The sequence below is a fragment of the Taeniopygia guttata genome, chromosome 10, assembly GCF_048771995.1.
Source record: "Taeniopygia guttata chromosome 10, bTaeGut7.mat, whole genome shotgun sequence".
NCBI classification, from domain to species: domain Eukaryota; kingdom Metazoa; phylum Chordata; class Aves; order Passeriformes; family Estrildidae; genus Taeniopygia; species Taeniopygia guttata.
Window position 1 is genome coordinate 5,203,497 of NC_133035.1, and position 26,097 is coordinate 5,229,593.

Here is a 26,097-nt window from a genome sequence, read left to right on the forward strand (position 1 = left end):
AATTTTGAAAGACAGGTTCCTTAATACACAGAGAAATAACCACAGTGGCCTTGCCAAAAATGTCAGACTAATGCAATATTGGCACTGGCATTTTCTGACAAAATACTGCTCCATGATATGCCTTTTCCTGTGGCTCTCCCCTTTATGTCACTTCTGTTTAACCAGAAAAGGTGTATTAACATTATTTTCACCCTCCTGGAGTGACCAGTTCATGTGTCCACTCTGTTGCTTCTATGTTTGAAGTCGAATGTAATTTTCCCAATATTTCTCCCTTTTGGTACTGCTGATCTTGTTACAGATTAGCAGTTACAGCCTGTGTCTCTCAGCCTGTGTTCTTGTCTCTTTTGTGTTTGCAGCTTTTACCACTGCTGTTTTTATGCACCTGCCTAAGCCTAAAACTTTTTTACTCCATGTCTGCTCTCTCTGTCTATGCCTACAAAAAATACTTGTAGTAGTAGAGACAAATATCTCTTTGCAGAATCCAATTGACTGAGTGAGCACATATTCTTGAAAGAACTATGTCCATCTATTCACCTGCAGGGATTAAGAAAACCACGCTGAAAGTACAGGAATAACTGCTGGTATTGGGAGTGGGCTGTGCTTGCTTTTTTCTGCAGCATTTAACGTCAATTGTTCACGCTGTTGAGTTGAAACATCATCTCAAGTGATCCAGCTGAAGATCTGCAAATACTTTAAAACTATATTTGTCCTTTGTTACAAGTGTAACATCTGGACTCTGTAATTGAGTTTTCACTACCCGGCTGGGAGAAGCTTTGATTTCCTGTCCTTGTGTTGGGTGTGGTAGGCCTATTCGGGTTATCTGAGCATGAGAATGAGTCAGCCTCAGAGCAGAGCTTGTGTCTCATTCTTCTCGATTTTATTGCTCGTGTCAGACGTCATTTAGGCTTCTCCCAGCTCAGATACCCCTGAACTCTGAGCACGGCTTGCAGGAAGCAGGCTGGGCCCCACCTGCACACTGTAGGGATCTTGGTTTGCTGCGGATGAACCCAGTTCTCGGTGCGGGACCGGGAGTGCCCGGCTTGCCGGGGTGGGGGCGTTCGAGGTGCGGGCCCTGTGCTGGGCACCTGGCACTCGGCTGCTGTGCTCTGCCCCGAGAGCCCGGCGCTGTCACAGCCGCGCGGCTCCGAGGAACCCAAAGCCCGGGCTGCAAGCACCCACCTGCTGCACCGGGAACGCTGGGGCGAGGGCTGGGGGGAGGGTCCGGGCCGCCTTCCCCGGAGGCACTGGGGGTCGCATCTGCAAGGTGGGCGGCCAGCGGGCAGGTGGAAAAGCGGTGCTGGCGGGTGAGGACTGAGCCCCGACCCCTGCAGCCCAGGGTGCTGCCCCGGCGTCGCTGTAACCTCGGCATCTCTGGGCGTTCGGCAGGGCACGGGTGCGGAGGGAGAGGCTGCTCCTGCCCTACCCTTGCCCACCCCATCCCCGTCCCTGCGTTGGAGTCGGGCGCGGCCGGGTGAGTCAGCGCCGTGCCGGGGGGGCGCCGGGGCGGGGAGGGCCCGCCCGGCCCTACAAAACCCCGCCCGGGCTGCCGCGGGCCCCAGCTGCTGCCAGAGCCGCCCGAATCGCCGCCAGAGCCGCCCAGCCCGCCCCAGCCAGGTGAGCCCGAGGCGGCAGCGCGGCCCCGGCAGCGCAGCAGGAGCGGGGGAGGCGGCACCGCCGCGGGGCCGGGCCGCGGGCGGGGGTCGCGCTGCGGGAGCCGCTGCTGCGGCGGGAGCGGAGCGGGCAGGATGCGGAGCGGGGCGGTGGCTGCGGCGGCCGCCGCCCTCCCGCGCCCGGCTCCTCTTCCTCCGGCCTTGCCCGCCTGTCACTTTTCCGTGCTCGGTTCCACTTTTCTGGCCCTGCCCGCCTGTCACTTTTCCGTGCTCGGTTCCACTTTTCTGGCCCTGCCCGCCTGTCACTTTTCCGTGCTCGGTTCCACTTTTCTGGCCCTGCCCGCCTGTCACTTTTCTGTGCTCGGTTGGGGCGGTGGGGCCGCGGGCGAGGCAGCCCTCGGGAAGCTTCGTGCGCCTCGCAGCAACTCCGGGTGGTGTGGCGACAGCGCTCAGGAAAGAGGACCGGTCCCAAACTTCTCCAAACTTCCCCAGATAGTAATTTCTTCTCATCGTTAAGGTACACAAAGGCTCGGCTGGCTTGACCATAGTACTGTAAGGTCGCTTCTCGGTGCGGAGGCTTGCAGAGAAGCTGTGGCGGCCAGCCAAGGCGGTGTTCATTCAGTTGGAGCAAGGCTGGAATTGCTCTCGCGGGCACGGCGGAGCCCCGAGCCCGCAGGGGCAGCGGCCCCTTCGGTTCCCTTCCCTCCCGCTCCCTTCTCGCCCAGGGTGCGGCCGCTGGCTCGGCAGCAGCAAAGCCCAGCGGGCAGTGCCGGGCGGGCAGCGCTCCCCGGGCGTTGCCTTTGCGCTCCCCGCGATGCGCCGCGGAGCCCCGTGCGCCTCCCGGCTCGCTCGGCCAGGCTTGGGCGTGGCTCTGCCTCCCACCCTGCCCGGCCCCGAGCAGAATTGCGGAGATCCTGCTGCTGCCTTTTGGATTGTGAGTCAGCTCGGCCACCACTTCCCCCTCGAGTGAGGAGGGGAAGTAGGGTAGAGGAATGTTGCCAGGTATTTTAACTGAACGAGAAGTGAAATGATTTCAGCATAGTTATGTAGAAATGTATAAGCAGCTGTACTTTACTTTTACTTCTGTTTAACGTTAGTTCTTATGTTCATATTCAAATGCTTTGTCTGCACAGAAGTGCAGACCCGGATGTACAGGACAAGAGTGAAAGACTGGAACCAGTTTGCCCTTGAGTGTTTCATCCCTGTGTGTGCCCTCTGCTACTAGCGCTAGTTTCAATAAACAGCCCTAGTGGGTAGAGTTTCCACTGGCCAATATTTGGTGTAGTTTGCCTTGCTGAACAAAAAAAAAACCAAAAACAAAAACAAACAAACAAAAAAAAAACCCAAAAAAAACCCCCAAAAAAACCAAACCCAACGAGGTTTTCTTGTAAAGTCTCAAAAGTGAGAATAACTTGAGTTTGAAGAAACAGAAGTCCTTAATTTTGTATGTGCATGGTATCTTCCTGGAATGGAACTTCCTGGGTTATTAACAATGTCTGTGGAAGAAAATGGTTCAAGTATGTTTGTGGTAGTGCAGTTTAATGGATTTTGAAATGCTTTTATTTAAATAAGATTTTTTTTCTCCAAATAGTGGATTTAAGTTATGTGCTAAACCTTATTGGGTGATTTGGGGAGATGTAGCCTGGCCTATTTGTACTCCTGCTTAGCACTGTATATATATGAATTTTTTTGAGTCCTTGTTTCAATTACTGCAGATGCTGCAGGTCTTCCTCACTCTCCCTCATCTCTGTTAACAGGCTTGCCCTAGTTTGTGGACACAAATGTGCTCCAAGTGGAAGAGTTTCCATTCTCTCATTCCAGGGATGCCGTTTGCTTGGCTCAGATGTCTGGGAACACCCTTTGCTCATATCTCTGCCTAGTATAATAAGTGCTTCTTAAAATGCTAATTCTGCTTATTGAGCAATGCAGTTGTTTGTGCATACCTGAAACTTTTCCATGGATCACAGGGGGATTTTCCATAATGTGTGTGAGCTGGCCCTGGAAATCAAGATATGGGGCCACTTTTAAACACACATTCTTCGTTTCCAAAGAGTTTCAGGGATCAGTTGGTGAATAGAGACTGGGCCACTATAATAACAGAGCTGTAAACCAGTGCCTTCTGGGAAGGCTGAGGTCAAAACATGCCATCTGTTTTAGCAGAATAATATGATTCAGGATTGTGTAATGTGCATTTAGAAATTGGTTGTAGAAACTTGCCTTAAGGTATTGAAGTATTCATTTACAGCTGGAAGGTAAAACTTGATTCCTTTCCAGTCTAAGGAAGAACAGGCTATTGCAAGTATTTTCTCTTTACATGTTCAAACCCATCCAGAACTTGTCAAAACTATATCAGATAAAATCAGTCCATCAGAGAACAGTGAGAGTCTGTTCTCAAACACGAGTGCTTTACAGAGCAGGGTGTGACAAGAGCTGTGTTTGTTCTCTGGGCAAAAAATCTCTCTGTGTAAGGATTCTTGCAAGAACTCCCTTTCTTTTCCTTTTGCCAGCTTGCTGTTGATGGGCAATCAGTTGCTATAGCATTGTTGTGTTCTGGTGATATGAACCTGGACTTCCAGCTCTATGTGAGGGTGTGTTAGTTCTGTTCCTGGATTCTGATCAAGTGCTTTGTTCCAACAAACCTGATTCAGTGTGTTTTTTAATTGATTTAGAAACAGTAGTCTTGCAAAAAGCTGTTCAGTGATTTTGGGTTTTTTTTTCATGTGAAAGGTTATGTTGCAGTTGCTTTCTTCAGCTCTCACTGATGTTTTCTTTGTGACAAGAAGGACTGAAGGACTTCAGTTGCTTATCTTTGGTAATAGTTGAAATACTGTCAGAGTACAAAGGTCTCAGAGGCTCTTCATTTTATGAAGTGTAAACATTAGGAATTTCATAACTCAGGAATATATATCAATTCCCTCTACCCAGCATGGTTTATAATGCCAACAGCAGGTAACAGCTGGGTGGCTGCTGCTGAGGAAACCCCATCCTATCAGAAGGGTGACTGATGGAGGATTAAAAGCCATCTGAAAGCCAGATGAGAGAACATAGCCAGCACTGGCTGCACCATAGCTGGGAGTTGTCTGGGGGGCATGGAGCCAAGGAACTGGCCTAGGGAACCGGTGACAGTGTAGAATGAAGGGCGTGGTACCCAGCTGAAAGCAGGGCAATTTAAGTATCGGGCTCACTTACCAGCTAATGGAACGTCTCTGGTTTTGAGGTGCTGCTGCCCTTTCTCCTGTCCTCTCCTAAACCAGCTCGTTTCCCTGTTTGATAATGCTCTCTGCAGCTGGACTGTAGAGGTCCTGGTAAAAAAGCTTTCATTTCAACAGCCATCCTGGGTGACTGGGTAGCAGTGTGCGTACCAATGTCTGTCCTTTCCATAGAGAAATTTGAGAGCGGGGTTTGGGGAATGCATCAAGCCTTTTACATATTGCCCCTGGCTTACAACCTTTGGATAAAACTTTCCCTAACTGAGAGATTCTTTAACTAAAACAGTGATACAGCTCTGGCACACTCCCTGAACAGAATCCAGAGTTGAAAAAAGGCAAAGTATTGTAACATCAATTTATCACATCAGTGTTTATTTCTGCCATGTATATAATCCATTCTCAGGATTGGGATTTTCCCTGTTGTTTTCCATATACAAGGAAGATGTTATTCAGGTCCTGGCAATGGAGCACTGATATTGATTAACATGCCACAATGGCTCTTCTTTTTTGGAGCTACTATTTTAAGATAGTCCTTACCTCATCTCTGATAATCATGTTACTAAGTGGTGTCTGTTCTGGAGAGCTACAACAGGGTTAAAGATTAAACAGGGTTATGGTTTTGTAAAATGCCTGCAAGAAAAGAAATAATTCCACTGCATTTCCTGAGTACTTGAGGAACTGGGCATGTGCTTTAAATGCTACTACTCGTTGCTGTTCTTTGACTTTGAGCTGGACCAAGTTATAATATTTCTGAATATTTTTCCTGGTACTGAGTTGTCAGCTTAGGCAGCTCTGTTTCTGAGGCAGAGATTTCTCAGATTCCTGTTTGAGTATTTAAAATGCAGAAGAAATGCTTGTTTAAAGAATTTTTATTGTACATTGTAATGAAGACCTCTTGTTGCATTAATAATGGTGGTGTGGCTTGGAAACTCTTAAATCTTCTTTGCTGCTTGGTATTAGCAGATCCACTGGACTGTGTCACTTGAAGTGCTGCACTGCTTCAAGATTGGTGGAACACACTGATGTAACTATAAATATATTTAAATCTACTTTGTCTTTTTTTTTTCTCTTCCTCCAGCATTCTTTCAAGATGTCCACTGTTCATGAAATTTTAAGCAAGCTCAGCCTTGAAGGAGATGTAAGTATTATTATCTAAACAAGAAAAGTTTGTTTTACTTAAATGTCTCATCTTGTTCCTTTTACGTGACTCTGCACCAACAATTGTACTGGGCTGTACAGTTTACAAGATTCCACACATCTCTTAAACTTTTATTGGCTAAAAACCTAATCAGCAGTGATCAGTTTTCATCCACAAACCAGCTGTAAACCACAGGACAGTTACATGATTTAATGAGAGTTCTTCTAACTGGCCAGCAGCACAAGCAGTATCTTCCTGCTGGGCCTTGTTAAAGAGATCACAGGGCAAGCAATGGCTGGTTTGCATCTGTGTCCCTTTTTCTTTCAAAGAAACAAATTAAGGATGAGAACAGAAGATAGAAACATGTTTGGTTTTGCTGATACCCTCTGAATTTCTTCTTTTTTATTTCCAGTTTAAAATGGAGAACATTATGAGAACAAAAATATTTGGGATCTAATTCCTGTAATGGTTATCACCAAAAGCAAACCAGCTCTTGAAAAAATTTATTTTCTCAAACTTATTTTGTGTTTTTCACCACATCTGCACTTGGTTTATAGTTTTATTGAAATACCAGAAAGCCACAGTCTTTGTTTGATTTCTTAAGTTGAAGTCAGATGATACATTACCAGTGTGGTATCAGCATATCATACCATGAATTTGTGATTCTGTGATTGTCACTGAAGAGGAAGTGAATCGTATAATGCCTAATCCCATGCATTATTTCATCACATTACTAATGAACTTGCTACACATACAAATCTTACAGCTGGTAACTCTGGATCTGAGCTTGGTACAAGGAAATGTTTTGACAATTTTTGTTACTTCTTGTGAAATTAATTATACCAGACTATGTTTGTGGAAGAGCTGTTGCAAAGAACTGGCCAGTGCACTGTAGGTAAGTAGTAAAACTGGTTTTGTAGTGCAAAAGCAGTGAAGTCTTCTGTTTTCATGGTTGTTTCAATGGAGAATTACTTTTGTAATAATAATTAAGCAATATATTCTCAAGAGCAGAAATGTTTCTTCCTTGATTCTTGCAAGTAGTTGCAAGAGTCAGATTTGAATCCTGTTCCATGGCAGCATTTCCATCTGAAATCCTGCTGCAGGGTGTCACAAGGCTCAGGCAGCTGGTTTGTGCTCTAAGTTGGAAGCCAGAATTACTGAGTAGCTGGCCTGTATAGCTCTGCAGCATTAGACCAGTTCCTCTAAGCAATGATGTAGCAAATTAACTGATGTTCAGCACAGTAGTTGGGCCAGCAATTAAAATCTTAAAATTTTAACCTTGTGGGTATAGAATGGTTGTGGCTGAACCCCAGTGCTGTCCTGTGCTCTGCATCAGTGGTACAGCAGCTGATTGGAGTGAAGGTAAAGGACCTTCCTTCCAGGACAGGATGGAGTTGAGCTGAGGTTGATCTGTGCTCCCAGTTTCTGGATCTCTCCACAAGAGTACAGAAAGATTCTCAGAGTACTCAGGTGTAGAGATCGTGAAAGGGTCCTGGTATTTTTAGGTTAAATTAAGCCTCTGTAGCTATTAGTGATATTTGCTTCTCCCTCATGTTTCCCAATAGGATTAAATTTCTCAAGCTCAGAGGAAGTAAAGCAGGTGGAGGACCTCTGAAACACACTAAATGCATAGGGAGAAAACCAGTTTCTCTGCTTTAGCTTGGCCCAGACAGGTGGTGCAGTTGCACGTTATCTGGACTTTTACTGCCACATTGTAAAGAATTTTATACTGAACTAAATGGAAAGTCAATTTGAAAGCTGTCTTGTCTGAAAACATAGAGTACTAGTACTGTGGTACAGTAGTGTACCAGAGTAATTTAATAGCTTGGAATTCAAATGGCTGCTTTTCATAGGCAGTCACCCTGATAAGACCTGTCAGGTGTCAAGGAAACTCAGTCTGACTTGATACATGCCTTGGGTGGAGGGACAGAGGAGAAATGGCCACCAAATTGCAAACATGCTGTGAATTTTCTTAGTGTACACTATCATCTTTACAGTAAACTATTCTATTTTTCCAACTACTCCAAATCACTCAGAAAATAATTAGAGCTGGGTAGAAGGAGAGGCACCCAGCTCAGCTAAGGTCACCAGGTGACTTGCTTCAGATGATGCAGAGTGCAGGTTAGGGAGTGCCCCAGGATGGTGGATGCCTGGCTCAGGAATCTTTCAGGCACACAGATTTCTCTGAGGCTGCGTTGCATGTCTCCATTTACTGTTTCCATTGCCAGCTTGATCCACTAAAAGCAAAGGCTGTGTTTTGTGGTGTGGCTCTGGGCCAAACTGGGGCCACTTTGCTGGACTGAACTAATGGCAAGGGACAAAATAAAATGATTCCGTTTATTGGTGCTTTTTTGACTTCCCATCTGCACAGCATAAAACCGACTGTCTTCAGAAGGCACAGGGGTAGCTGCCAAAGGAATCTGTACAGAACAGCATGACCTCTACAGGGATGGAGTCAAAATTAGTAAGAAACCATGGAATTTTTTAGTTCAAAGTGCTCCTCTTAAAAATTTGCATGTAAAAAAATTTTCCAGGCATATTAGGATAGCTTAGTTTTGTTCATGAACCCAGCTTCCTTTTGGAGTTAGAGATGGAAACAAAAGTTTCTCTGGGGATCTTTTCCAAGAAGGCTTAGTTGTTCATTCACTTAGGAAATGGCTGTTGCAATTTCAGGTGCTAGTAGCTCTGCCTCTCTGCCAGAGGTTTAGGTTTCTAAATTGAACTCAGCAGAATGGGATTTGTGAATATTACCCAGCTACTTGTATGAAAATCTGTGGTTTAATTTAACCTTCCGCTGGGAGGTGATAACAAGCTGTTAGCTTACACTGAAGCAGCTGAGAATAGTTGAATCTCTGTTCTGGTCACCCTCTGCTTGCAGCGCTAATCCTCAGGAGAGGACCATGATAAACAGCTGATAAAATCTGGTAAATTGGAAAATGTTGCATCTGTTCGCTAAGTGAGCTTACCTGGAAGTCCTCTTACTCTTAGCAGAGGTAATTTGAAATGTCATTTGGTGTTGCAAGCCTCATGCTGCTTAAAACAAGGATCTGGAGGCCAAGAGTTTCAAAAGATTATGAATAACTTTTGCTTTCTAGAACTATGGCCTTAAATAGATTTGTTTTTGGTGTTATCTTTAAAGTTCATGAGACAGTGCACAAAACTTTTTCTGGCTTTATCATTGTTATTCTTCGATTTCCTTCTTTTTTCTTTATTATTTGTAGCCTGTAATCAAAAGTAAAATATCAGCTTCAAATCTAAACTACCATGGACTTTAACTTTCTTGGAATTAGCTTCATTTTCCTTCAGATCTAGCCAGAAAACTCTAGATTTCAGAATATTGAAGTTTAGTGAGTAAGCTTGGAAGGTGTTGGGATTTTGCTGCAATCAATATAATATCTGTTTGTATATATTCTTTGTTACAATAAGCATGGCTGTGAGTGGATTTCTGGGCAATACACATGAGGAGAAGAGACATCAGTGGCTCTGAGTAGAAATCCATTTTCACAGATATCTGATGGTAGTTCTTGCATTTAACCATTGAGTTATTAGTTGCACAATTTGACTCTGAAGAGTTTTTTGTTCTTTTCCTTCCAGCATTCTCTCCCTCCAAGTGCCTATGCCACAGTGAAGGCCTACTCAAACTTCGACGCTGACCGGGACGCTGCCGCCCTCGAAACGGCCATCAAGACCAAAGGTGAGCACCAGGGCCAGGGGCTTCCATCCTGGGCTAAGGCAGAAGGCTGGCTTGCAAAAGCCAGAGCAAAACTGTGTCTCAACACCAGCATTTTGATATCCTTACTCAAAGATACCTGCTTTAGGAGATGTTGGATTCCTTGAAGTCTTGACCAAGTTAGAGTTTGAACCCTGTAAGTGCATGCTTTGAATATGCTTTTAAGTTTGTAGCCATGAGTTATTGAGAGTTTCACTGAAAGTGTCCACTTTTTCTCTCTTGACTCATCACTACTTAAAATTATTTTTCTTCTCTGCCACTTGAGAATGAAGTGTCAGCTCCTTTGGCACTGCTTTGGGAGTGGGCTCTGAATCATAGATTTCTATTGGATCATTGGATTGGACATTTCTTCTTCTTTTCAGCTCTCCAGACAGCTGCATAGGGGTGGTTTGAACATTTTTAGTTTTGAACTAAATACTCATTTCTCTTGTATTAATTTGGGGTCAAAGAAGGTCCTAAAAACTAGTTTCTGAAATGAATTTGCAGTATTTCAGGGGCAGGGCAGTGTGAGCTTCTCTGAGCTGGGATATTATGTAGGCTTCCCTCTGGTATATTGAAACCATCAGGAAAGCAGGGAGTGTGAACTACAGCTCTGAAGTAATGCCTCGGTGGCACTCCTGGGGCTGTGGTCCCGTCCTGGGACAGGGAGTGCCATGCTTTCCACACTTGCTTCAGACCAGAGGAGCAGGAGCTGGGTGTAGCTGGAACCAGCAACTCTTTTGCCTTCATGTCAGAGAGAAATTCAAAAGCCAAACAATTTCTCATCAGAAAGAAATGCTAAGTTTTCCATCAGTGCCAGCAAAGCATGTGTTTGATTTGCTATAAATGTATAAAATGTAAAATGTATCCCCTCCATAACAAGCACAAGGCTTTCTTTCACAAGATTTTTTTAGTTTAACTAGAGAAATTCCTTACTAAAGTGGGTTCAGTTCTAATTCTGAATCATTTATGGTTTGTTTTAAAAAAAAATTCCCTGATGAGTGAGTTATATATATATAATCAGGTTTGGCAGCAGATACTTTGTATATATGTAGAGTTTTGTCTAGACTTTATAATTTTTTGCAGCTCTGATTATTGGGCAAATCTAGACATTTCAAATACACCATGAGACTCTCAGGGTAGGTGCAAACTTACAGACTTGAACTCTCAAGCTGCTAATTATTGTAAAAGGAAAGTGCAATCTCCTAGGCAGTACAAAAGCTTTTCCAGTCAGGAAAGTCAAGCTCATGTTGTCTTTCCACTTTCTCCCAGCAAATTAAGCAGTGCAGTTAAGTTACATGGCAACATTTCAGTAAAGAGATGATTTTCAGTTCTCTGAGGGAATAAGGAACTTACTCATGGACCTGCATGTTTGTAGGCATGAACTTCTCTCTGCTTATTAGTTTGTTACCTAGAACTTAATTTGGAAAGGTGGCTTTAAAGGGAAAATCTCTTTATGGTTTCAATACCGGATTTCCACCCTAAAGAATCTCACACTGGAAGTATTCTTGTGGAAAATTAAGTATGAGAGAGTTATGACCCTTCTTCCAGGTACTGTTTCCTTGCACTTTGAATGCTTTGGAACAGGAAACTTTCATCTGCTAGTTCAGTAGATATGATAAAATGTGAGCTCTCTAACATATATGTAGGGTTTTCTTCAAATGAAAATTCCAACTCATCCAGACAAGAACTGGTTTTAATGAACAGTGATGTAAAGAGCTACCTGCAAGAACAAGTTTTGAAATAATTCTGGGAAATATCTAAGCAGTTTTTGAACTAAAAATATCCATAATAAACTGGCTACATCCACAACAGCTACCATTTTCCCAGGAAATATCCCTATTTCTCTAGCAATTAGTTTGCATTGGATATGGGAAATAGAAATAAGCCATGTAATTATCACAGAGTGATGCAGAGGAATATGACTTGTTCATTTTAAAACAGTGAGAGAGGTAAGTTATATATATATGCCAGCTGGTTTGTGGTTGAAAATTATATATAAAAAAAAAAGCATGTAAGAACTATTTGGGGGGCTTTATTCTCTGCAGGTTAAAGGGCACCTGGTATCTGAACCCTTGTGCTTTCTTTGGGTTGGAAATCAAGGTCTGTACAGTTATAATGAGCCTGTGTTTCACACTCACCAAAGCAGTCTTTCCAATAGCTTGGAAATCATAGCACTGCCTTGGAAATGCTATCTTGTGGAATCTTATCTCTGGCTATAGCTTATATAAACAGTGCCTGAAGTCTGGTGTTTGCCATCAGGGCAGGCCAGGTTGGGAGAGTTACCATATAAATAATTACATGGTAATTATATGGTAATGAAAAGTCCCAGTATTAGAGTCATGACTCTCCATTTTAGCAATTCTTGTGTTAAATGGCTAAAACTTATTTTTCTGCCCAAACAACAGCTGTATATTTGTTTTAGGGAAAAGATCTAGGGCAGTGTGTGTGACTGTTCTGCTCTATGTAATACCTAAATATTTCAGCATTCATTCGCACTCTTGAGATTAATTCCTCAGAGGTTTCTAAGCCATCTGTTCATCTGTGGAGACCTCTGGAAAATACTTTGATGTGTTTGTTTGGGCTTAGGTCTACCTGCAAAAACTATACTGCACAAATATGTTGTCCGGCCTTTTTCAGGGCTTTGAGTGGAGCTGAATTGAATGCAGGGGGTTTATATATATCCACCAGCCTAGGAAGGGAAATGTCCAAAAATGTCCCCAGGTCATATAGAACCTTGTAGTTGTTCAACCTAGAGGTTGCATAATGCAAATAATTTGTTACAGTTCTGGCTTGTTACTTTTAGTATAAATGCCATGGCTATGTTTTAATTTTTTTGCTCTTTAGTGTTTCTGCAGCAAATTCATTTAGTGCCTTGGCATGTCCATTGCAAATGTTGGCTTTTTACTGCATAGGACAAGAAGCTGTGTAATTTCTGTATAATGCTCTACTATGCTCTTTGTATAGATTAGCTGATGTACGTGGACCTAAGCAGAAGAAACTATCTAGAAGGGCACTAACAGAGCTTATGTTAGATTTCCTTGTCTTTTTTTTCTTGTAGCAAAGACAACTGCTGAAGTGTCTCTTCTGTTTCAGAGTTATTTCCTGGCATTGACACTTTGTGTGTATCAAGTACTTGTTAAATAATTCTGTCAGTCTAGGTTGTGAATATTTGCTAATTGAAGCCTCCTGTTGAGATTTCATGGGATACTTTTTTATTCCATGGCTGGCAGAGTTCAGGCACAGGTTTGTTGTAGGAAAGGGCTTAGAACGTAGATCTGTAATAAATTCATTATATCCAGAAATTGCTAAGACAATGATGACATGTGGACCAGTCAGTTCAATCTTAGATCTTCTGTTTATGTAGTATATGCCCATAACTTCTGATAGAGTTTTTAAGAGTATGAAGTAAAAGTTTTTAGAGGATATTTGTTGGCTTGCTGGTGAGAGAGGGCAGTGCCTGAAATCCGCCAAACTACATCAGTCACATATTCCAGATATTCAAACTGTCCCTAAAGAAATATCTCATTACAACATGGTTTGGGTTTGATGAACCCTTGCTAAGCAAAATAGCAGAGCTGAAATTATGGTGTTGTTTTATCTAAAATTTTCCCTCTGACTCCATTCTTGTTCATTTCCTCATTTTTGCTGACTGAACTCCAATACTGTGATCTTACCAATGCCACCACACATGGCCTCTTTCACAAGAAAAGCTGTTATTAAGCAGAATTTTTCTTTCCATTCCCCATTGGTGGAAATGTAGGAATAAAATCTGCCTAGCCAGAATAAACTTGAAAATACACTCTGTTTCATTGCTTTGAAACTTTCAGAGACTTTAGCAAACAGCAAAGTGTTGGAGCTGCTGTCCTGCTCTGCCCCACCTCAGCAGCTGTGAGTCAGCATCCTGTGCATGCAGCACGATTCCCCAGTGTGAATGAAGTACAAGCCCTTACTTTCCACTGGATACCAGAGCAATGAGTTAACTTCATATTTCCATGGCATGTGTATGAGAAACTTGGATGCAGTCAGTCATTTGTGGGCTTCTAATCTGAAGCAATTGTGCTACAACTTGAAAATGTCATTTACTTTTTTGAATGCCAGGAATGGTTTAAATTCAGAATGTATTAAAAAGCTTAAGACATTGGCTTGTACTGTGGGCCTGCAACAGCTGAAAGGCTCAATGTCTGTGTGTGGCCGTTTCTGGACAGGGAGAATTTGTTTTCTTTTATAATGTGGGAACACTTTAAAATGTGCAGGAGTAGATTATGGCTGAAATATGCAGTCAGCCTGTTTTCAACTCACAGTCTGTAACTTAGACACATTATACTTTCCAGGGCCTTATGGCATCATTTGCAGGCCAAGCTTGTGTGAATAAGAGCACTGATGTAGGTCTGCTTCAGCACAAGCTAAGGACACGAGGCTACCAAGTGTAGTATTTCCTCATGAAAAATGTGGTGAAGAAGGAGAATATTTGGACTTAACTTATAATTCTAGACTCTGCAGCTATGGGCTAAAAGGTTTTTTGCAAGATTCCTACTTTATGTTAATCCTTTTTATAATATCAGTTGCAGTTCTTTGTTTCAGGTTACTTTGGGTAATAGGAAAAAGAAATGTGGCTGAATTCTGGCAGGGATCTGAGTCCTGCTAGTAGCTGCTGATCCAATCCTTACTTTCTGGGGTTTTTTATCAAGAAATTATCTTTTACACTGATGGGTGTGCAAGTGTGGAAGAAGCGATTCATAATACTTTCATTTAACAGAGAGAGCTCAGGTGAAGATCTGGGCTTGTTCTGACCTCTAGATTAGAGCCACCTGTTTGCTTCAAAAGCTGACAGTTGCACTGAAGTGCATGGGTTTGGAATGGTTCCCTTGAAAGTAAACCTTTGCTGATGTGTAGTTCACTTACTTAAAAAATAAGTTGGGAGTTTGAGCATCCACATCCTCTAGGTATGCCAGTTACAGCTCGGTATGGATCTTCCATTGATTTCAAAAAGAAGTAGCACCTACTTAATTCTTCCAGTGTCAAAATACCTTTCTGTCTTTTGGCCCTCTGAAACGTACTGACTTAAATATAGTGGTTTATTTTCCTATTTCCATGTTTGGAATGATGGATTAAATGGCTTAAGTAGAAAATATAACTGCTTCATTAAGAAGTCTTAATTGAAAAAACTCCACTAAAATGACAGGACGGGCTTTAGTAAGTACAACTTTTAAAATCTGTGTTCTTGAGCAACTTTTTTGTAGAATTCTGAGTGCTTGAAAACTAATGCACAGACACATAAGTGAAGCACTAGACAGAGTGGCAAAGCTGGTCACAAACTAGACTTTGAGGTGTGTCCAAAGATCTGCATACCATCAGAAGTCTGGTCTCTAATTGGTGGCTGTTTCCCCACGGCCAGGACAGGATAAACACTAACTGGTGAGAGCTGCCCAACTCTGCTCCAGACAGCACATGTGCTGTGTTTGGAGTGTTGGGGAACATCCTGATACAAGAACAGTGACAAGAAAGCTTCTCTAACTCTCTGTCTTGTGTCTTTGTAGGTGTGGATGAGGTCACCATCATCAACATCCTGACAAACCGCAGCAATGAACAGAGGCAGGACATTGCTTTTGCCTATCAGAGGAGAACCAAAAAGGTAATAAAATACGAAGAAATAGTAATTATTGAATATTTTTCTTGTGGACAATTAGATTTGCCAGGGTTTGTCTTGTCACTGAAATGTAAGATGCATCTACTTTGTCCATGCTGCCACAGTTCAGGACTGGAAGAACTTTGAAATATGTTGAATACGCACAATTGGGACTGCAGTCTGTTGGAGATGGTGGTTTGCTAGCACCTTCAGAAATCACAGTGGAATCCAAAGAATTCCCTGGTGAAATGTGCTAAAAATACTGAGAAGTGCCTCCATTTGAAGGAAAAAATGAAAGAGAGATGCTTTAGGGGATTGGTGGGGTTTTTTTTCCATTTGGTTGATAGATATTTTTGGGGGGGGATGTTGGATTTTTTTATTTATTTTTTTAAGACAGCTCAGCATAAGGGAAGTGTTCTGTTTCTCTTCACACAGCTAGCTTAGCTGAGAAAAGACTGCAGTCAGTTGTGCTACGAGCACTGCAGCTGTGGAGTAGTGATGGAATGAGTTGAACTGTCATTAAAAATTTTCCTGGCAGAAAAACCTTAGGTACTGATCTATTGATGGAGAGAAATCTGTAAGATGTGTGCAGAATTCTGCAAAATGAGTCTTGCTGTCTGGGAGGCAAGAGCTCTTCTCTTTTGAAGTTTTGAGAATCTTACCATATTTGAAGTTTCATGCCAGTGAAAAAGAGGAAACTTTTATATAGAGTTCAGATTATGATGAATATATCTCTTCCAGGTTTGCCAGACCCCAAATGGTAGTCCTCAAGTAACATCCCAGAATACTCATCTGAGCCCAAATGTAAATGTAGAGTTAAATTTGGGAGTTCACCAGCTTTTCTGCATGACTGATAGAGGCATATGCAGAGGCACAGCCAGGTTGAACACGTGCATGTTTGCACATCCCTGGGGCTCTGGGACAGTCTGCACGCAAATGGACCCCAGTCATTAAATGTGTCACTTAGAGCTTTGTTAAATGTTCTGCATGACCACAAAAATGCACAGTCAAGAAAATCTGCAACTTTTTTCATTTTTCTCTCTCACTTTTTTCCCTTGCTGCAACCCAAGAATTTATCAGAAGTTTAACAAGTACCAAAGAATAAAAGTCGTTTAAACAATGGAAATGTGCAGTAGAAACCACTCAGATAAACATGAGAGGAGGAAGTGGGATATGAAAAGACACGTAGGTATATCTTCTAGGGACAGTGTCTGATGGTTTTCTTTGCCAGCAGTTGTGCAGATTTTGTTAGCAATGTGTTGTGCTGTACTAGGCTGCTTGCTTTGTGTGCTGCAGGATCTGTGAATAGATAATAATTTTTAAATGCCACATAGTCTTCCTCTCTTTTAATGCCTTTGAGATAAGCAGTGTCTGATGGAAACTCTTGGTTTAGGTTGGATGGGAATTTAGGTGCCCAAGATGGACACCTTCCACTTGATCAGGTTGCTCAAAGCCCCATCCTGGCCTGGCCTTTTAAACATTTCCAGGGATAAGTCAGCCACAACTTCTCTGGGCAATGTGCTGTCTTTCCTGTGGCAGTTCTGAAGAACCTGTTTTCACCCAAAGAAGGGCTGGAGCATTGTATCCACATGGAGTGGTTGTACTGAAATGTTTCTCAGTCTAAAGCAGCCAGATGCTCCAAACCCCCATTCTCTCCCTTGGTCAATCCATGCAGTAGGTGCATACAGTATTAGCATAAATTAGTGCCCTGGATTAAGTAGGTGACTCTGGAAATTAACTAAATGCCTTGGCTCATTATCTCTCTGGCACAAATTTCTCTACAATTCAGCTCAGGTCACTTTCTCTACCCCCTTTTCCCCTGCCTCTCCAGCTCAGTGATTGTTAGTGAGAAACCAGCAACTGAAATGCAGCAATTCCCTTCTGAATGCTACAGATTTAACTTCAGCTTAGGGAATACATGGATCTGTGTGAACCTCAGACTTGATCCTGGGGATTTCAGCTTTGTAACATAAACTACAGCTGATAAACTAGCATAATTCAGGTTACATCTGAAACCCATACGAGGACATGGCCTCTATTTGGTGCAGATTTGCATCCTCTGCAGTGAACAGCCCTGACTGTTTCTTTTCCTAGGGCTGACTGGCAATTAACAATAGGGATTTAGGCTACAATCTTCTGATAGTTTCCTTGAAGACAGGCTTCATTTTTCAGTGCTCAGGGATGATTTTTTATCTCCTCAGATAGCTGGTTGGGAACTGGGCCTTACAGTGGAATAAATGTGCAGTCAATTTTCCAATGTCTTAGCAGTAAAGGGCTGGGATAAGAGGAAAACCACATATAATACAGTGCTTTTGGGAAGACTGTGGGAGTATGATGGAGAAGCAGTGACCACAGTGAGTCAAACTCAGATCCATCTGTGCTTATTAACTCCACCAAAGCATCAGTGCTTCAGGATTGGAGTGAAGCTGTTCAGATGTGTCTGCACCGTGCTTTCCAGCACTTGGTCAGACACTGGTGCATTTCTTCTTATTTTCAGAGGATTAGAAAAAAAATCCTTTGCCCTAATTTCTTTCTTAGGCTTTCACAGCCAGAAAGCTCTTCATGTTTCTGTTTTCTTGTTAGTTGTGTAAGAAACTCTGCTGTAGGCTTGGAGAATTAAAGCCCTACAGGTTAAATTCTCTGGAGATCAGAAGTGAGCTTTAATTTCTTTTCTTTCATCGTCCCATCTATTTTACAGGAACTTTCTGCAGCACTCAAGTCTGCTCTCTCAGGTCATTTGGAGGCAGTGATCTTGGGCTTGCTGAAGACACCAGCACAGTATGATGCCTCTGAATTGAAAGCTGCCATGAAGGTAAACAAGCTTTGAAATTTACTGTTGTTCATCTGATGTTGCTGTCTCAGGAAAGAACATGGACTTCATATCATAATTTTCAAACTGATTTTTTTTTTTTTTTTTAAGTGCTACAGTTTAAATATCCAGCTGCAAGGCATCCAAAATGAGAGAAATCATGGAACTGTGTGGTTTCTAAACTCTTAATTACTCTCTTTAAGGAAAAAGTCATTCTTGCCAGCTCAGGATAACAGCCTGGCTGCTCTGCCTGGCTGCTCTTACAGACAATGCACACGTTCATAGTATGAGAAACCTCTAAGAGAGCAGCTGTTAGCGGGACCCATCAGCTCCTCTGCTGGCATTTATAGGTTTAAACAGTAATTTCCAGTTACTTGGTCATATCACTGATCTGGAAAGAACATCCCTGTACCAGACCTGCCCTATGTAGAAGATGAGGAAGATGGGGCATCAAAAGCAGTGTCTGTAGAAAGAAATATCTACTCTGCAGGCCTCTGAAACAAGACTTGAGAGGTGCTCATGCCAGTAGAGTCACCTCTGTAAGCAAACTAAAGTGTGGGAAATCGTAGTTATAATTATCTAATCATCATGTACATTCTGAATGTTCTTGTTCAAGTTATTTAAGAATTAAAGACAAGTACTAACTTGTGTCTGAAATTTAGAACTTGTCAATGAAACTAATTAATTAACTTCTCCAAATGATTAAAAAGGAGTTAATGAACAAATAAGAAAACGAAACCACTCTCTCCACCACATAAACACACACACTGCCCCGACCCCTCAAAAAAACCTTCTGAAGTCCCCAAACCCAAAAAGCCAACCCACTATGGAGATGGTAACTCTTCAGCTGTGGGCCAAATGCCCTGTTTGAGTAATCAGATGCTGCCCTCTCCTGGTCTGAGTACAGCCTATCTATAATTTATTGTGACTCGGACTAGTCTGGGATCTGGGATAAAGACCAAGCAATTTCATCAGAGTAGTCCCACATGTAGAATATTCTATGCTCTCCATGGGTTGTTTTTCACAGCTCCTAAGGAGTTCCCATTACTCCTGACCTGGTCTGAATTAGCAAAAACTCTCAATGCTCTGAATTTGCCTGGGCTTAAGTTTGGCTTGATACATAGAGCATTACCAGCTATGACTTTGGCATCAGAATTGAGGAAAGCAAAGTTATCACTGAGGAGTTAATTATTTTTCTGTTGAACATTCCTGAAAATATTTCAAAAATACTTAGAAAATTATATATGTTGCTAATCTTCATTTTTTTCCCCAGATGCTTGTTAGAGCCATTTGTGGAAAGCTCTCCTAACTCTCTTAACTTTAAGCCATGTTAATAAAATTACTTGGGTTTACTCTACTATTTTTCTTATATTTTGGTTTGTCCCACTTTCTTGCCCCTTCAAGGGAGACATTTTACCTAAAGGGTACTTTGCCACATAATTGCCTCAGATTTCCACACGTTCAAGACTGCAGCATGAGACTTTTTCCCAGGATGTTACTTCTCTTGAAGTCATGTGGAAATTGTGTCCACTTTTGCCACCTGCAAAATGGCATTCTGTTACAGATGGGCTTAACAAACATCTGAACAGGAGGATGAGACTGGAGTTTCTTCTTGTGCTCCCAGTGGATAGAAAAAAATCACACAGGCCATGATAAGCAGATCTTCTCCAGTTATGCTGGTGAGGAGGTCACTGTTAGACACTCACAGCAGATGCACATTGCCCAGAGAGAGCATCTACAGGATCTTTAAGCCACTAGAAATATTCCATCTGTTTTTTCTCAGGATTAGTTGGCAAAAAAATATCCCTGAACTGTTAGAGTGGGGGAGAGGAGATGTCTGTAAAATGTTTCTAAACCATTTAGGCATTCCTGTTCATTGCTAGCTCCTAACTGAGTCCCGTTTGTGTTGCAGGGGCTGGGAACTGATGAAGACACACTCATTGAAATCATCTGCTCCCGAACAAACCAGGAGCTCAGTGAAATCAACAGAGTCTACAGGGAAAGTGAGTTTACTTTGCAAACTTCCGTGTACTAGGTCTTTTACACTAAATTACTTGGATAAACTCACCCTCAGTGTGAATTTCATTATTAAAAAGGTAACTCAAATCTACTTTGGTTCTATGCCATTTTGTACTGGTGCACTGGATATTTGTGTGGTTTATATAGTTTTGTCTTGTTGCCTGGTAGCAAACCGACTGAAGGCTATTTATTACTAATACAAGTTATGTCTAAATGAAATTTTTTTGTAAGCTTCCATGAGAGACTGATTGCATGGACCTCATGACTAACTGGTGGCAATACTGGGTTTGATGTAGGGAAGCGTGAGTTTGTTTTCATTGTCCTCCACACCTGACTTAGATTGTAGCTGTTCATGTGCATAAAACACGGTAATTTTTCTTGCAAAGGAGTATTTGTGAGACACCCCTTTGCCTGAAAAGAACTCTTTGTTTTCTAGTGTACAAGACAGAACTGGAAAAGGACATTATATCAGACACATCTGGTGACTTCCGCAAGCTGATGGTTGCCCTGGCCAAGGTAGGGCTGTTCAGAGCTTCCCACTTTTTCTAATGTGCCTGAGTGGTGGCTGCCAGTGAAACAGTTGGGTTTCTGATGCACTCTTAAATTTCCCTCTGTTCTCACTGATCTTGGGGAAAAAAATATTCAAATGTTGAAGGGCAAAGTATTTTAACAGAAATGCAGCATTCACAGCATTAGCTTCATAATGGGGGTGGAGTATGCAGTTACTTATTTAGCAAATTCAGGCTAAAAAAAGAAAAAAACTAAATATATGCATAGCAAACTGATTACTTTTTATGAAACCTTTCTAAAATACTGATATCTTGTTTGAAGGGCAAAAGGTGTGAAGATACTTCTGTGATTGATTATGAGCTGATTGACCAAGATGCCAGGGTAAGTGCTGGTAATGACCACAAAATATCTCCAGCTGGTCAGGCTTTGGGGGATATTGAACATAAACAGACTGTGGAAGTAGAGAGCATTTGTGAAATGGGTGTGTGTATTTCAGATTGTCCTGCACAGTAGTGTTTTTATGGTGTCAGCGAATCTGCCAGTTGCAATCCTGATGCCTTCAGGTATCAATTTCCACAGAGTACTTACCCCCTATACAGAAACTCTCTGGTATTTCCTTTAGATACGTGAGGAGAGATAGCCTTTAACAAAAGGAAATGGCATCCATTACAGTGAGCTCAGTGGCTGTTAGTGCTTGTTTGTTACATTTGCATCTGTCAAGAGCAGATCTGCTGAGGTAAACAGAGCTAAATACAGAGTAAAGCTGTAGCCAGAGGTGAATACAATGCAATTAGTCTTAGTGTCAGATTTAGATCCTTAAATGTTGTATACATCTGTAATGGCTTCTTGTGCAACTCCTGATTTTTTGTGGTTTTCTTTTTCTTTCTAATCCCAGGACCTCTATGATGCTGGTGTGAAGAGAAAGGGAACTGATGTCCCGAAGTGGATCAACATTATGACTGAAAGAAGTGTTCCCCACCTGCAGAAAGGTACTATTCTAGAGACAGACTTTTTTTCCTTTTAAAGAAAGTTATAAAAAAATGCTGACAATTTTGTCCCAGATACAATTGAAATTATTGTGAAAAGCACTGAAAAACATAGGAAATCTCATAGATCTTAATTCATGTCCAGGTGTTCATTTTTAAAGAAAATCTAGTTATTTCTGTGGATGTGTTGATCTCACATTTTAAGTGTGTACAGCTCTTTTTTACATAGGTGTAACAATGCTCAATTACATGTCACATACACTGAAAACATATATGTTGCAAACCTAGAAAATATGGATGCAGGATACCTTGAGAAATCCTTCATTTTTTACCTCTGTGCCAGGATAACTTAGCTATATCATGTGCTTAAATCTGCCAGTGAAGATTCAAAAGCAGCTCTGATATTGCTGTAAAGCAGCACATGGGAAAAGCCATTTGAAGACTTTTCAGAGCTTGAATCACTGTTGTTTCAAAAAATAATAGTACAGGATTAAGATGGCATTTTCCCAGATTAAGGAGGTGTTCAAGGAAAACAAAAAGTCCTCTGCATGGGATCTTTACAAACTTCTGATTGTATTTGAGAGTCTCAGAAGGACTCACATTGATATTTATTAATCATCTGTCTCCACATTCCTGTGTTTCTGTTCATGCTTTGGTTGGTTATTTCTGCCAGTTCTTGGTCTGGTTTTGATTTCACCTACTTTCTCTTCTGTGCTAGTGTTTGACAGGTACAAGAGCTACAGCCCATATGATATGTTGGAGAGTATCAAGAAGGAGGTTAAGGGAGATCTGGAGAATGCCTTCCTTAATCTTGGTAAGTTACCCTGAAGTAAACACTGTCTTTATATAGAATCTTTTCAGGGCTCTTGCAATGGATCATGATAAAGGTAGGGCCTAGACTCACCCTGCTGGATGAGAAATTAGCTGAATGTGCTGGTGTTGTTGGAGCCACTGGTGTATTTTAGGATATTGCAGGTTATTTTTGTCGTCTGCAAGATATAAAATTTGCCAGTTAAAATGAAAATGTGTGTGTGTGTTATCTGCTGTTATTTCCACTTTTATTTGATAGAAAAGCTTAATGTTCTGTTTGTTTCCACAAACAAACAAAAAGGTTGAAATAGTTCAGTGCCCACACAGGCTGGAGGAAGATCAGTGTGTGTGTGAGAGGAGAAGACAGGCAGGCAGTGAGGGGTGGTGGGGGCTATTTGAAGAGCTGATTTGACACTGAATTCTCTGAAATAGGGAGGCAGGGTGTAAGGCTGATACTGTGCCATGAGGTGAAATGACAAGGATGTCACTGTGTTTAAGAGGGAGTTCTTTAAGGGGAAAATTCATTTTAGACTAAGGAAGTACTGAGCGCTGTGTAGTGCAAATAGAGTATAAACAGAGCTCAGCCTTGAAAAGGAGACTCCTCATGGATGATGAGTGTTTCCAGGATTGCTTCTAGAAATGGAACCATGAACTGGGAGCTGTGGAGGAGGGCTAACATTCTGAAATTATACAATTCTGAAATGATGCAATTTTCATGGAAGAATGAAACTCTCACATTCCTAAGGATGTGAGCATCTATGGTTCAGTCACAAGCTAAACCAAATTACTTCTAAGTAGCAGGTCAGGTAAAAATATTTTCTCTGTTATGGGAATCCAGGGCTTCCCTCTGGCTGCCCTGGCAGGTCTGGGACCCTGGCAGGGGGTCAGGAGCCCCCCTGTACAGAGCCCCGAGAGACACTGTCTGTGATCTCTGTCCATGGAGAAGAGTTTTCAATCTTACAGGATGAATTACAAGCTCTGAGTGTTTGATATAAGTAATAATTAAATGTGGCACAGGTGCAAAAGTAAAATGTTTGGATTCTAGATTAGGTGTTCAAAGGGGACAAGACAGAGGAAATTGGGTGTGTCTTGTCCTTTTTCTCCTTCTTCATGCCCTCCATGTTTCACTATAGTGTTGGTATTTTTCTATTGGTTTAGGCTGGGGACACACTGTTCAACGTAGATGATAGATATTAGCACATTATTGTAAATATAGCACACGTAGTTTCTGGTATATAATGTTTGTAACATCCCACTGAGGGCAGAGCCCCACACGCTGCCCTGCAGGACAGACCTGCGGCAGGGCAGCAGAACATGTTAGAGATAAACAGAATAAACAACCTTGAAAACCAGCATAGATGAATTATGACTTCTTCTTTGGCAACGGGGCAGAAAGACAAAGACTTTTTACAATCTCGGAATCATCAATACCACAGATTCTGACACTCTGTGTCCCCTTTTTGGTGGAACTTCTGATGAAAACCTTATTTTAACTATATATCATACCTTTAAAAATGGCTGAAATATTCTGTGTCCTGTGCATGGGCAGGATATTTAACTACTCTTGTCTCTCTCTTCAGTCCAGTGCATTCAGAACAAGCAGCTGTATTTTGCAGACAGACTGTATGATTCCATGAAGGTAGGAAAGACTGGTTTTTCTTTCTACTATTTTTTTTTTTGTCATTTTTAGGCACATCTGTTTATATGAAATGTGACTGGCATGTGAATAAATTAACAATTACCTAATATTGTTCAAAAGCTTTCTTTAACCCTTATGAGCCTGGATTATCTATTCAGATTCCTCTGGTATAGGGAAATGTAGGAAAGGGTCCCATTATAAAGATCTTCATTAGATCAGTTGATTATAATTAGCAAAGTTAGACACATCTTTTGCATGTAACCAAGAGCTGATAGAGAAAAAGCTGTTCATTGAATACCAAAATAAGATATTCAATTGGCCTCAAAACATATTGTGAAGAAACAGGATGAAAGAGAAACACCTGGTGACGGGCATTAGGTGATTCCAGGAAGACCTGGTGAGCCAGAAGTGCTGCTTACAGTCTAAGCTAAATTTGTGACTGCAAGTTGGTTAAACACTGCTGATGAGAAAGGTACATTCATGCTCAAATTCTTGGATCATAATAATGACCTTCATTAGAAGATTTGTTCATTGTATCTTTTGTTGCTTGTCTTGTTTGCCTGTAGTTTGCTGTCCTACCATTAATTAATGGTAACATTTCAGCTGTTGCAGCTCTGAATGTGTGTCTGCTTGTAGGGCAAGGGAACCAGGGACAAGGTCCTGATCAGGATTATGGTATCTCGCTGCGAGGTTGACATGCTGAAAATCAAGAGTGAATTCAAGAGGAAATATGGAAAATCCCTCTATTATTTCATCCAGGCAAGTTTTTCATCTTAGGTTTTATATCATGGGCCTTTGCAGCAGTCTTCATTGGATTCATGGTACCACTAGAATTCATGGGAGGTGTGTTAGAGGCCACAGTGAGAGTATTTTATTATTTATGTACTGTGGGAAAATTCACCTTTATCTTCACAGTCTACAGCTGATACAGTTCCTGTCAGCCTCTTGACAGTGTGCTTTGTGCAATCAACTGATATGTTCTGAAAGAAAATTCTGTTCACCAGTCCCTAACCTCAGATCAAAAGAAGAGTCAATAGTTCTCTGATTGCTGAATGAAAATAGAGCATCTAAGTTGCTACTCCCTTTCATTTCAGTGCTGAGGGAGAAGGCTCTTGAGCAAGTGACTTTTGTCCATTTCTGTGATTAGAATGGAGCTACAGGTGCTAGGTTTTGTCTGACTTGGGGCATAGGTAAAGAGCTTGTGTGTCTGTTTCAAAGCTAATCTTCACCCTCACAACATATGCTGCATTATTCCTTATGTAGATGAAGCTGAGTCAAAATCTTAACCCAGAATCTTTTCCTGAAGGTGTCAATTGTAGATTATTAGCAAATTTTTTTACAAGTGCCCTTGGTGTATGATTTTTGCAGTGATTAGTGAGACAGAGCAGAATCAAGTCCTTCAGCTTTTCTTTGTCGTGTTACTGTTTTTCATACCAAATTTTCTCTCTTCTTGGCCTTGCATTTGTATTGCAAGAATGATTAAATAATTTCACTTCACACATAAGTAAAACTTAGTCAAGATAGTCCTCCAGGCTGAGAAGGCTTCAGTGTGAATCACAGACTGTCCCACAGGTTTAGAATATAATTTATATGCTTTCGCATTTTCGGGCTGTTTTCTGATACGTATTTTGTATTTTTCTTCCCTTGCTTTACAGCAAGACACAAAAGGGGATTACCAGAGGGCACTGCTGAACCTGTGTGGTGGAGAGGACTGAAAACTGTGATGGAAGAAACCCAAGTCCAAAGAAATGCCTTTTTTGCTCTTCATTTTACTGTAATCCTAGAAAACCTGAATTTCTTAGCTACCCTTGACTTGCACTTTCCCTGCCAGAGCCCTGCTGCAGTTTGCTCCCCTGCGCTGTGCATGCCCCTCTTGGCAGCTGTGCTTGGTTCTGCCAAAGGTCCTAACAGTGTATAGCCAGAGACACTAACCCTCCAGGGAGAAATGGGCTCACAGGTGCTTGTGAAAAGCTCTGCCTCTCTGTGCAATGTTTCTAATAAAACAAATAAAAATGATGTTTTACTTAAA

General features: G+C 41.9%; 1 protein-coding gene across 3 annotated transcripts; it reads left to right on the forward strand.

The window, feature by feature from the left end:
* Nucleotides 1-953: 953 nt before the first annotated feature.
* Nucleotides 954-26,097, forward strand: ANXA2 (annexin A2). Of its 3 annotated transcripts, none has more exons than XM_072934123.1 (12): nucleotides 954-978; nucleotides 5,898-5,957; nucleotides 9,552-9,651; nucleotides 15,207-15,301; nucleotides 17,994-18,107; nucleotides 20,017-20,107; nucleotides 20,560-20,639; nucleotides 20,955-21,014; nucleotides 21,529-21,622; nucleotides 22,338-22,433; nucleotides 24,010-24,068; nucleotides 24,705-25,830. In XM_072934123.1, exons 2-12 carry the CDS (start codon nucleotides 5,910-5,912, stop codon nucleotides 24,843-24,845), a joined length of 978 nt encoding a protein of 325 aa, XP_072790224.1. In that variant the 5' UTR covers nucleotides 954-978; nucleotides 5,898-5,909; the 3' UTR covers nucleotides 24,846-25,830. The 3 variants fall into 3 exon arrangements, with proteins under 3 accessions (XP_072790224.1, XP_072790223.1, XP_072790225.1); XM_072934122.1 differs by lacking the exon at nucleotides 954-978 and adding an exon at nucleotides 1,482-1,614; XM_072934124.1 differs by lacking the exon at nucleotides 954-978 and having other exon boundaries at nucleotides 24,705-24,827; nucleotides 25,724-26,097.